The 10702-nt window shown below is 43.6% G+C and overlaps 1 protein-coding gene across 4 annotated transcripts in view; it reads left to right on the top strand.

The window, feature by feature from the left end:
- Window positions 1-403: 403 nt before the first annotated feature.
- LOC131233615 (WAT1-related protein At4g19185-like) overlaps window positions 404-10702 on the top strand; it is a 45074-nt gene continuing 34775 nt past the window's right edge. For 2 of the 4 annotated variants that reach the window (XM_058230395.1, XM_058230393.1), the window contains exon 1: window positions 408-782. In XM_058230395.1, coding sequence (XP_058086378.1) covers window positions 601-782 — 182 coding nt within the window. In that variant the 5' untranslated portion in view covers window positions 408-600. Of the gene's footprint in view, window positions 783-10702 lie in introns of all 4 variants that reach the window. The other 2 variants (XM_058230397.1, XM_058230396.1) reach the window with 2 other exon arrangements.

Here is a 10702-nt window from a genome sequence, read left to right as displayed (position 1 = left end):
TCGTTGGAGATCCGAACAGAGGGGATCATGCGATAGGTTGGTGATGTTACCAGAAAAAATAGACCCCTCAACTGCCTTGATGACTTAATTTCCACCATCCTGCCTACTCAGATCACGCTATTCCGCGGGTGTGGGATAAGCGTGTGGGACACGACAACCATCTGATTCATCTTGGACCTCACTCGTGTTGCCCAATTTTTTATTTTATTTTTTATTTCCTTCCTTTATAAGCGGAGACGCATGTGTTGGTTAATAATATTTTATTAATGTAATAATAAAATAAAATCACCATATGTTTGTACTGAAGATAGAAATATGGAGAAGCTGGGTTGGGAATAACAAGGTCAAATTTCAGTACGCGCCCTGTTGATAATGATATCTTTCGTCCTGTTATATCAGCATCACTAGCAGCCTTTATATTCAACATTTGACTGATTGATTGGTTGGCTCTACTTGTTTCTCTTTTTTCTGTTTCTCTCTAGTTATCAGGAAAAGAGGTAATAGGGAGAAGAGAAGGTCCAGATCCAAGATCCCAAAAAGAGCAGCCTTGCAATATATACACACAACAAAAAATAAAAAAAAATAAAATCAGAGGTGGAAATGGCGAGTGGGGAGGTGTGGAAGGCCCACGCAGCCATGGCGTTGGTTCAACTTTTCAATGGGGGATACCACGTCATAACAAAGTTGGCTCTCAACGTCGGCATGAATCAAGTCGTCTTCTGTGTCTACCGAGATGTCCTTGCCCTCTCCATTCTCGCCCCTGTTGCCTACCTCCGGGAGAAGTACGTCTCTCTCTCTCTCTCCACCATCATCAACACCTGCTTTTTCATCTCTTCTTGCGCATGTTTGCCAAATTGACTCCAATACAGGTCTATGCTGAAGGAGCATGTATGTACAGAAATACTCCAGTTTAGCATGCATATACAGGAATACGGTTTGTGTATTTTACAAGTCATGCATAACTCTACTCTGTGTATACAGCTGAACCATTTTACTTTGAGACTATTTTGAGTTCAATCCTCAACCACTGCTTATTTTGTTTATGTGTACCCCTGTGAATGTCACTTTTAAGTATTTTAAATTTGTTTGGAGTCTCTTTCTTTATTTATCTTTATAATTAAAAATCCAGACTGCATTAACATTAGGAAATTGTGGGTGGGGGTACAGTAAGTTTTGAGAAGACTTGTGGCTTGATGATGGTCCGCCCACAATCTCTTTCCCTTCCCTTTATTCCTTTTGTCTTCTCATCAAAGTGTGATGATTAACGACTGTTAGGAGATCCTTAGGAATTCAGTGGCTTGGAATGTTATCGTTTGTGGAAACTTAACAACGATGAATTAAAGTCCTGTGGCGTGCTTCTGGGGAGCTCTAGGGCAAATCCCGTGGCTTCATAAGAGGATAGGAAGGCTTCCTAGTGGTTGACAAATGGGACATTCATGTCTAAATTCTTGTTCAAGATGTAATGTGCTGATAGTGGTTTCCCTTGTGAAAAAAAAAAAAGAAATTTGGGAGGCTTCCATTCCTCTGAGGATCTAAGTGTACTATACCAGGTGCTACACTTTTTAAAAAGACAAAAGTACTAACTATAAACCACCTTAGGAGAAGGAAAATGATAATCACCAATGAATGTATCCTATGTTTAAAGGTTGAGGGAAAAATATATCATCCCTACATCCATTATGTGCTTTCTTCCATTATGTGGCCAGGTCTTATCCAGGTGTCAAGAGCAAGGTATTATGTAATGTTATCGGCCATGTGGTGTTTGGACAAAAAACTGGTGTGGTATGCAATTTTATTGACATAGGAGTGAAAACAAGGAATTAGTTAAGATTGTTGACTAGGAGGTACCCCAAAATGACCGTTTTCAATATTTTGTCTCAATAATTCAAGAGATTTGAGAGAGGGAGAAGGATGGTGCTTGTAGAATTAGAGTTGGTGGATGAAGTAGAGAAGTGCCTCTAGAATTTTATGTGATCATTGAATATGGATGAAATTGATAGCTGTAAGATCCGCCGTGCTTTATGGGACGGAATGTTGGGCAGTCAAGGAACATGTTCATAGGATGAGTGTTTATGAAATGAGGATGTTGAGATGGATGAGTGGCAAGGCAAGGCAAGACAAGGCAAAGAAGGATAGAATTATGAAGGAATGCATTCAAGGGAGCTTAGGAGTAGCACCAATAGGTAATAAGATGAGGGAAAGCAGACTGGGATGGTTTGGCCATATACCATGTGAGACTAAGAACTGCATTGGTTAGGAGTGAGATTAGGTTGAAGGCTTAAGGGAAAGTGGAAGGCCTAAAAGGATGTGGGCGGAGGTACTAAGAAAAGACCCGGAGGACCTATGGTTGAGGATATGATCCGTGATAGAATGGAATGGTGTAATAGGATTCACATATTTGACCCCAATTAGCTGGGATAAGGCTTGATGATTACATAAGTGTAGAGGAATATGTGCATTGGTGTGTGCACGTGTGTACTGTTTTCCGTAGTCAGCAATTTGTATTGTGTATATGTTTTATGTTAAGGTAAGTGTGTTAGTCAATGGTAACTAGCACAATCTCTTTTGCCCTAAAACCTTCTTGCTTTCCTTACCTTTCTTCTTTCTCTTCCTTCATTTTCCTCCTCCTTCTCCTCCTCCTCCTCCTCCTCCTCTCTCTCTCTCTCTCTCTCTCTCTCTCTCTCTCTCTCTCTCTCTCCTCTCCTTCTCTCACATTCTACTATAAGATCCTATTAAATATTTTGCAAGACACAAATCTCCCAAAATAATAATGACTTAATGACACATGATATCCTTTTTAAGATTTCCCCCAAAATCCTTTGCTAAGGGAATGCTTGGATATATGGAATCCAAGGGAAAAGAAAGAGTAGAAGAGGGGAATAAGATCCTAGGAAGAGAGGTAGAAGAAGGGGAAGAAGAAGAGCAAGAAAAAAGAAGAATAGAGGAGAAAATGCCAGGGCTCTATTTAGCTCCATTTCTCTTATTTAAAGCAACTTATTGAAAATTACAAATAGGTTCATATTAAACCATATATTACACAAAAGCCCTTCTGACTCTATTCTCAACACTCTCCCTCAACTTGAGCATAGATATCTATCATGCCCAACTTGCTAAGAACAAATTCTAATTTTGTCTTGACTACTCCCTTAGTGAGAATGCCAACCAGTTGATTCTCAGCTGTTACAAACAGTAAGTAAAGATCTTGAGAGATAACTTGCTTACAAATGAAGTGCCTGTCAGCTTCAACGCGCTCAGTAATGCTGAATTGGATTTTCTGCTCTGCTAATGGTTGCCTTGTTATCGTAAAATAGCTTCATAGGAGCATCCACCTTGATTTCTAAATCATGAAATAGAATTTTCAGCCACAATAACTCTGCTGCACCATGTGCCATAGCCCTGTACTATGCTTCAACACTAGACTTTGCCAGCATGGTTCGTTTGTTACTAATCCAAGTGACCAATTTTTAGCCCACAAAAGTACAATATCCCTATAACTGACTTTTTGTCATCAACACCACTGGTCCAATCTGCATTGATATAGTCCTCTATGCATTGATGGCCATGATCTGCACATAAAAGGCCCTTCCCAGGAGTTGCCTTCAAATATCTCAAGATCTTTTCAATTGCCTCCAAGTAAGGAACCTGTGGAGCCTGCATAAATTGGCCTGCCACACTTACTGCATATGCTATATTAGGTTTAGCGAGAGAAAGAGAAGTTGGCCAACCAACCTCTAATACATCTCTTTGTTCAGTAACAACTCCCCTCACTTTGGCTTAGCTTATGATAAGGATCAATAGGAGTGTCTACTGGTTGAGAATCTACCTTACCGACCTCCTCAAGTTTTTTTATTTTTTTTTTATATTTTTTTTAATTTTAAGGATAACTGGAAATATATTGAAAGGGGGAAAACGTACAAAAAAGGGGAAAAGGCCACTGCTGAGATAGCAGAGAACCTAACAACCTAGAAAGGAGAGATCATAACCATAGAGAATTTTTACAAGCCCTGCCCATTCAAAAAAAAGCGTTTTAGCTCTAGAACTAACAGCCTGCGGAGAAGCAGATGTGTCGTTGAAGCATCTATTGTTTCTTTCTTCCCAGACTGCCCACCAAATCGCAAGGATAAATAGTGTCCAAAGACGAGTTCTTTGCTTTCCAATTTTCACTCCATGCCAGGCCATAAGAAGATTGCTTGAAGAGTTAGGATTGCACCAATTGAAATTAAATCGAAAGCAAAAATCTGCCCAAATGTAGGAAACAAAGGGACAGTGAATTAAGAGGTGGTCCACTGATTCCTCATTCTTCATGCAATAGAGGCATATGTTCACGAGCTGCATGCCTCTTTTCTTCAAGTTATCAACCATTAGAATTCTGTTTTTTCCCATCAACCAGCCAAAACAAATGAATTTGGGGGGAGCTGAATATTTCCAAAGGAACGGTGTGGAAGGATGTGAAGGAAGAAGGGAAGAGGCGAGAAGGGTATAGAAAGATTTGACCGTGAATTTGCTGCTTTTATCGCTGGACCAAATGATGCTGTCAGAAGAAGATGATTTTGGTGCTGCTTTGGGGATGAATTGGAGGAGGTCCACATAATCTGGGTATTCCCAATCATAAAGGTTTCGGAAGCATCTCACATTCCAGACATAATTAGAAGCGACCATAGAGAAACAATCCGCCACTTTAACATCAGGGAGAGGAGCTAGCCGATATATATTTGGATACCGATTTTTGAAGGGCATTTCTCGAAGCCACACATCTTCCCAGAAGCTGATGGAGTGGCCATTACCGAGATGGAAGCTAATATGCTTAAGAATGTCATCTTTAGAGCGCAGGATCCCTTTCCAAATATGGGAGGCCTTATACCGCGACGAATCTTTGGTCCACTAGCCGCAGGGAGAACGATCGTATTTGCCTTTGATAATGACATTCCAAAGGGATCCTTCTTCATTTCCTAGACGCCATATCCATTTGCCAAGGAGGGCTCAATTCATAATTTTGAGATTTTTGACGCTCGCCCCTCCCTCTTGGAAGTGTTTACAGACTTCCCGCCAATCAAGAAGATGAAAATTATGTTAATTATCCGTTCCACACCACATGAAATCACGTCTCAGCTTGTCGATGGCCGTCATGACAGATGAAGGCATCGGAAAAGGGACAAGAAGTATATGGGCAGATTGGAAAGAGTTGCTTTGATGCGTGTAAGGCGATCACCGATTGAGAGATATCGACACTTCCAACGAGCTAAGAGTTTCTGAAATTTATCAATGATCTTATTCCACATACATTTCGCGGGGAGGAAGCTCCACAAAAGTGGTGGGAAAGGAAGCTGGAATGCAGCCAAGAGAGTCAGCAAAAGAGGCTGCTTCCTCGTCCGAAAGATTGACTCCCAAAAGTTTCAATTAGGCCAGATTGATTCTAAGGCCAGACACGACTTCAAAGCATCTGAGGGCTGTATGCAAATTATCGATGTATGTTTGGACTGCTAGGGATATTATCAGCATGTCGTCGGCAAACTGGATGTATGAAATGACGGAGGAAACCCCTGGCATCTTGATACCACCGAGAACTCCGGACTCCTGGCCTTTACTCAGCATTTGTGACAAAGCTTCGCCAATGAGAAGAAAAAGGAGAGGCGATAGGGGATCCCCCTGTTGGAGACCTCTGGAGGAACTGAAAAAACTGAAAGGAGAGCCATTCAGAAGGATGGAGAAGTGGGCTAATTCGACACAGGCACGGATCCATTTTCTCCATTTAGAGCCGAACCCCATTCGAGTCATCATATATTGAAGGAAGTCCCATTCCACATGGTCATAAGCTTTCTCGATGTCTAGCTTGCAAAAAACTACCTTTTCACCAGATCTGTGACACGAGTGAAGGAAATCGGAGAAGCTCCCAGCACCTGCTGCTTTTGGAATGAGGGCAATGAAAGAGGTGCCAAGCCCTTTCGAGAGAATCCCTCTGTTGTGGAACTTAGCAAAAAATTCCATGATATCTGATCGAATGGAGTCCCAGAAGGATTGGAAGAAGGCGATAGGGAATCCGTTAGGACCTGGCTATTTATCTTTTCCTAGAGAGTCGATGGCTAATTTGACTTCTTCTTCAGAAAAGGGGGCCTCCAAAAGAGTCACTTCCGAGGGATCTAGCGAATTGAAGTGAAGGTCGTCAAGGCCCGGTCTGTTCCACCCATCTGAGGTTAGGAGGGATTTGAAATGGTAAGTGGCTTGATTGATTATCTCTTGTTTATCGTCAATGCTAACACCATCCACCAAAATGCTATGAATAGCTTGGCGCGATTACGCATATTGGCAATATTATGGAAGAACTTAGTGTTCTTATCACCTTCGGCAATCCATCTGACTCCGGATTTCACCTTCCAGGATATTTCATCTTGCAACGATCTGGCGGAAATGTCTTGAATAATTTGAATGCGTCTTCCTTGGGCTTCGGGAGACAGCATAGAGTCCTCAGCTCTGGAGTCCAAACTCTGAAGTTCCAAAAGAAGGGCAGCCATTTCCGAGTCTCTCTTTACCAATTCTTCTGATTTCCACTTCTTCAGGATCTCCTTAAGCATTCTGAGCTTACATAGAAGTTTATGGCCCGCGAAACCGTCAACCTGAAAAGAGGACCACCATTCTGAGACCCGCTTCTGGAAGTCCTTTAGGTTAATCCAAGAAGAGTTAAACCTGAAGGGTTTGGGACCCCAACTCTCTTCATCCAGAAGAAGCAAGATGGGGCAGTGGTCAGAAGTAGTTTTGGGAAGGGCTAATTGAGAAGCTGTCGGGAAGTCCTCTAACCAATCGGTGGATAAAAGAAATCGGTCGAGTCTGGATTGAATTGGATTTTCACGACCATTAGACCAGTAAATCTCGCCCCAGATAAGGGAAGATCAACCAGTTCATGAGTTTGGATCCAATCGGAGAATGCTTCCATTGCTGAGGAGATCCTTCTCTTTCGGGAGTGTTCCTCGGCGAATCTGATGACGTTGAAATCTCCTACGAAGCAGCAAGGACCTGGGAAGGAATGTCTGATGTAGGTCAGCTCATTCCAAAAATCATCTTTGATAAGGTGAGAACCAGGACCATAAACCGAAGTAACTGAACAACATCATGAGGAACACTTATCTTTTAGGACAGTTGAGACTGAGAAGGATCCAACTGAGAAGGACTGAAGCTCCCACTTGGAAGCTTTCCAAGCCAGAAGGATGCCGCCGGAGCTACCTGAAGCATTAAGAGGAACCCACTTTACATCCTTAGCAGACCAAAGAGAAGACAATAGGCTGTCTTTGAAGATGGGGACCTTGGTTTCCTGAAGGCAGAGTATATCCAGATTTTTCCTATCTATCATGTTTTTAAGGAGGCTCCTTTTCTGCTTTGAGCCCATGCCTCTTACATTCCAAGAAAGAATTCTCATTGGACCACCAATCTTCCCTGAAGATCCTGTCTTCCTTGCCTTGGTTTAGAAGCTGATTGGAATCTGGGGCTTGGTTGGATTCGCTGCAGTTCTCTGTTGCTTGCGGATCTGTGAATTTGTTTCTTGGGGGCCCTGGAGGGGGGGAGAGGCCTTCCGCGATGTTCTATACATTGGAAGAGGGCAACATAATCTTCCGGTCTATCACCAAATGTCAGACCGAGAGATCTTCTGACGTGACCAACAGCGTCCCGGATCCATTGTTTATTTTGGAGGGATTCAAAGACATCTTCTTTGCCTTCTTTCTCGTCGATGTTGGGATGTGGAGGTTGAGGGAGCTAAAGGTCCGATCGCATCTGCAAGGGTTCTGCTTCTAGCACCTGCTCTAGCTGGTCATCCTGAAATAAAGTAATAGGGCCCGTCTCTGCCCAGACTCGAGATCGTGATAAGGAGTTTGGAGGGGATGAGGGAAAGGAAGAGTACGTTTGGGTTTCAAAGAATCTGCTTTCAGAATCGTCTGCTCAATATGAATCGTCTCCCGTGAAAGATGTGATATAAAGGTTTTGCGAATGGGTGGTTGACGAGTGGCTAACGGGCTGGTCGATGGTTTTGGGAATAGGAGGGAGGAGATGTGTTTCGGGTAGAGGACAGGTGGGAGGTGTAAGATAAGGTGAGAGCATGTGGACCCAACTCAGCTCCGGACCTGACCCGCTCGAAGAACTAATGTGGAGCGTAGGGAGGGTCTCGGACTCGAGATGAATGAAGGCGCGAGACGAAGGGTAGGGATTCCATCGGACCCCACTTGTCTTGATCCGGGCGAGGAGGGCCCATCAGATCTGGATCGTCTAGGGAAGGACAGACGATGTGGCAGGGATAGAGAAGAAATCGCTGGACGGCTTGTAGGGTATTCAAGTAGGGGGCGGTCTGCACGAGGCGAATTAATTAAGGGGCCACGCGTCCTTCTCTCCAGCGACGAGAGCCGTCGTTTGTGACGTTGGAAATCCGCGCCTTCTGACGACTGCGGCGCTTCGTCTGCAAGTGTGCCACGTGTGGAATCAACAATGAGGATCGGGACATCTTCGAAAGGTGGAGTACGACCAGCGTCTGGGTATGGAGCTCCACAGGAGAATGGGGCTGGTGCTTCTTCACTACGCCTCCCGTCGGAAGCATGAATTGGAGGAGGAGGTTCGATTTCTTTAGCTCTCCACAAATCTCCCCACATAGATAGACCATGTCAGGGTATTCACGTTGGACCGGGAGGAGGATTTCGCGACCATCAATCTTGACCGTTAAAGCTTGAGGTAGAGGGGAACCTTTCTTCCTTTTGACGCGAACTCTGATGATTCCCACTTCTTCCCCAAGTTGTGTTTTAGAGTCCAGTTCTAGCAGGGAGCCAAAACATGAAGCAGCTGAGATAAAAAATTCATCGTTCCAACATTCGAGAGGGATGGACCATATCAGAACCTAGATGTTCTCCATTCCAAACATAGAGTAGTCTTCCCATGGCATAACTTTTGAAACTGGTCCTCCCGAATGAAGATGACCCGCCATAGTAAGCATTTCATGGATTATCCCTGGACAAACCCTTACCCATAAGTCATTGTAATCTATTGGTTTAATGGTGTAGTTTCTAGGGAGGAAGCTGGTGCAGTCTTTTATCCAATCCTTGACCTGAGGAATTGACGCACCTTCATTGGTGATGATAACCACCGACCCTTGTAAATCGGCTCTGGCTTGGTCAAAACTCGCCTGACTAACAGAGAGCGTGTAATCTTGTTGAACAGTATGGGGATTGGCTGAATTAGACGCAGGCGATTCTACGTTATCTTTGTCTGGGATAGACATCCGCTCGGGATGGTCCATGCGAGAGGGTGAGTCGTTGAGGACGGCATCCCTAAACGAATGTCCATCCGATCGGTAATGCGGGATGCTGGTGGGTGCTGGTTGTGGTTTGGGGTGGTGGTGATCTGTATGAATAGCGGGAATAACTCCTCTTCTCTCAAGAGCAATAGTCTTAGGCCCAAATCATGCATGCTGGACGAGCATTGGAACTCCTCCATACTTCGTGCCGTGTAACATCTCCACAGCTCTGGCGCGTTCTGTTTCAGAGGCCATACGGACTAGGGCAAAGCCCCTATGCATCCCAGTGGATTTGTCCCTTGGCATCACTACATCCATGACTGCACCTGCACAATCAAAAACCCTCTCAATATTGAGAGGGAGCCATCCCTTCGAATATCCTTTAACATAAAGGGTAGGATATTGGTTCCTCTTCGTTGAGGACGATGATGAAGTATGTCGTTTGCAAGGTTGCACTTGCTCCCAGCCATCTCCTCCCTGCTTATCGATCGCTTCCTCAACAGTGTTGGTCTCTTGCTGTGCCCTCGCTGCCCTCAGGTCTCTGTCTCTTACCGTCGTCTCCCGATCCTTCGGATTCGTCATTGTAATAGTCATCTCTTCGTGGTCATCGTCGACGGCGTTGTCGTCGTCGGAATCATCTCGTCGGAGTCATCTTGTCTCTCTCTCTCTCTCTCTCTCTCTCTCTTGAACCAATATTGTCAAAGGCTTATTATGTATAGTTATTTTTTGAACTGATTTACCAAACTAATTCACAAATGAGGTTATTTCCACCGATCTCCTCAAGTTTAAGCTGTACTTTCTCTAAGATATAAGCATACCCTGCTTTGATTAACCTCTATACCTCGAAAATATGTCAGATTTCTTAGATCCTTAATCTCAAATTCTTTTGCCAAAAATTTCTCTAAATTTTGAATCTCCTGAGAATCATCTCCTTTTTTCTTTCTTTCTTTAAGACAAAAAAGGAGATGATTCTCCTGTTACCACATAAACAATCAAAGCCGTGGTCAATTGACTCTGTCACCTCACAAAGAGTGTATGGTTGGCATGACTCTAGGAATAACCAATCCTCTTCATAGCTAACTAAACTTCTCGAACCATGCCGCCTAGTAAGATTGTTTTAAGTCTATAAATAAACTTCTTTAACCTATAGACCTTTCCTTCACTATTAGGGAACTTGAAACCAGGCAGAGCTGGAGCCATATACAATTCCTCCTTCAAGTCTCAATGGAGAAATGCATTGTTCACATCTAGCTGATATAATGACGAAGCAAAATTGGCCGCAAGTAATAGTAGACCAGTATTGAGTTCATCTTGGCTACAGGTGTAAATGTTTTCTTATAGTCAATCCTATATGTATGAGTGTACCCCTTAGCAACAAGCTTGGCTTTATACCTTTCAATTTACTCATATGCCTTGTGTTTAATTTTGAAGACCCAT

The sequence above is a fragment of the Magnolia sinica genome, chromosome 18 (genome assembly GCF_029962835.1).
Source record: "Magnolia sinica isolate HGM2019 chromosome 18, MsV1, whole genome shotgun sequence".
NCBI classification, from domain to species: Eukaryota; Viridiplantae; Streptophyta; class Magnoliopsida; order Magnoliales; family Magnoliaceae; genus Magnolia; species Magnolia sinica.
This window is presented reverse-complemented; position numbering and strand designations above follow the sequence as displayed.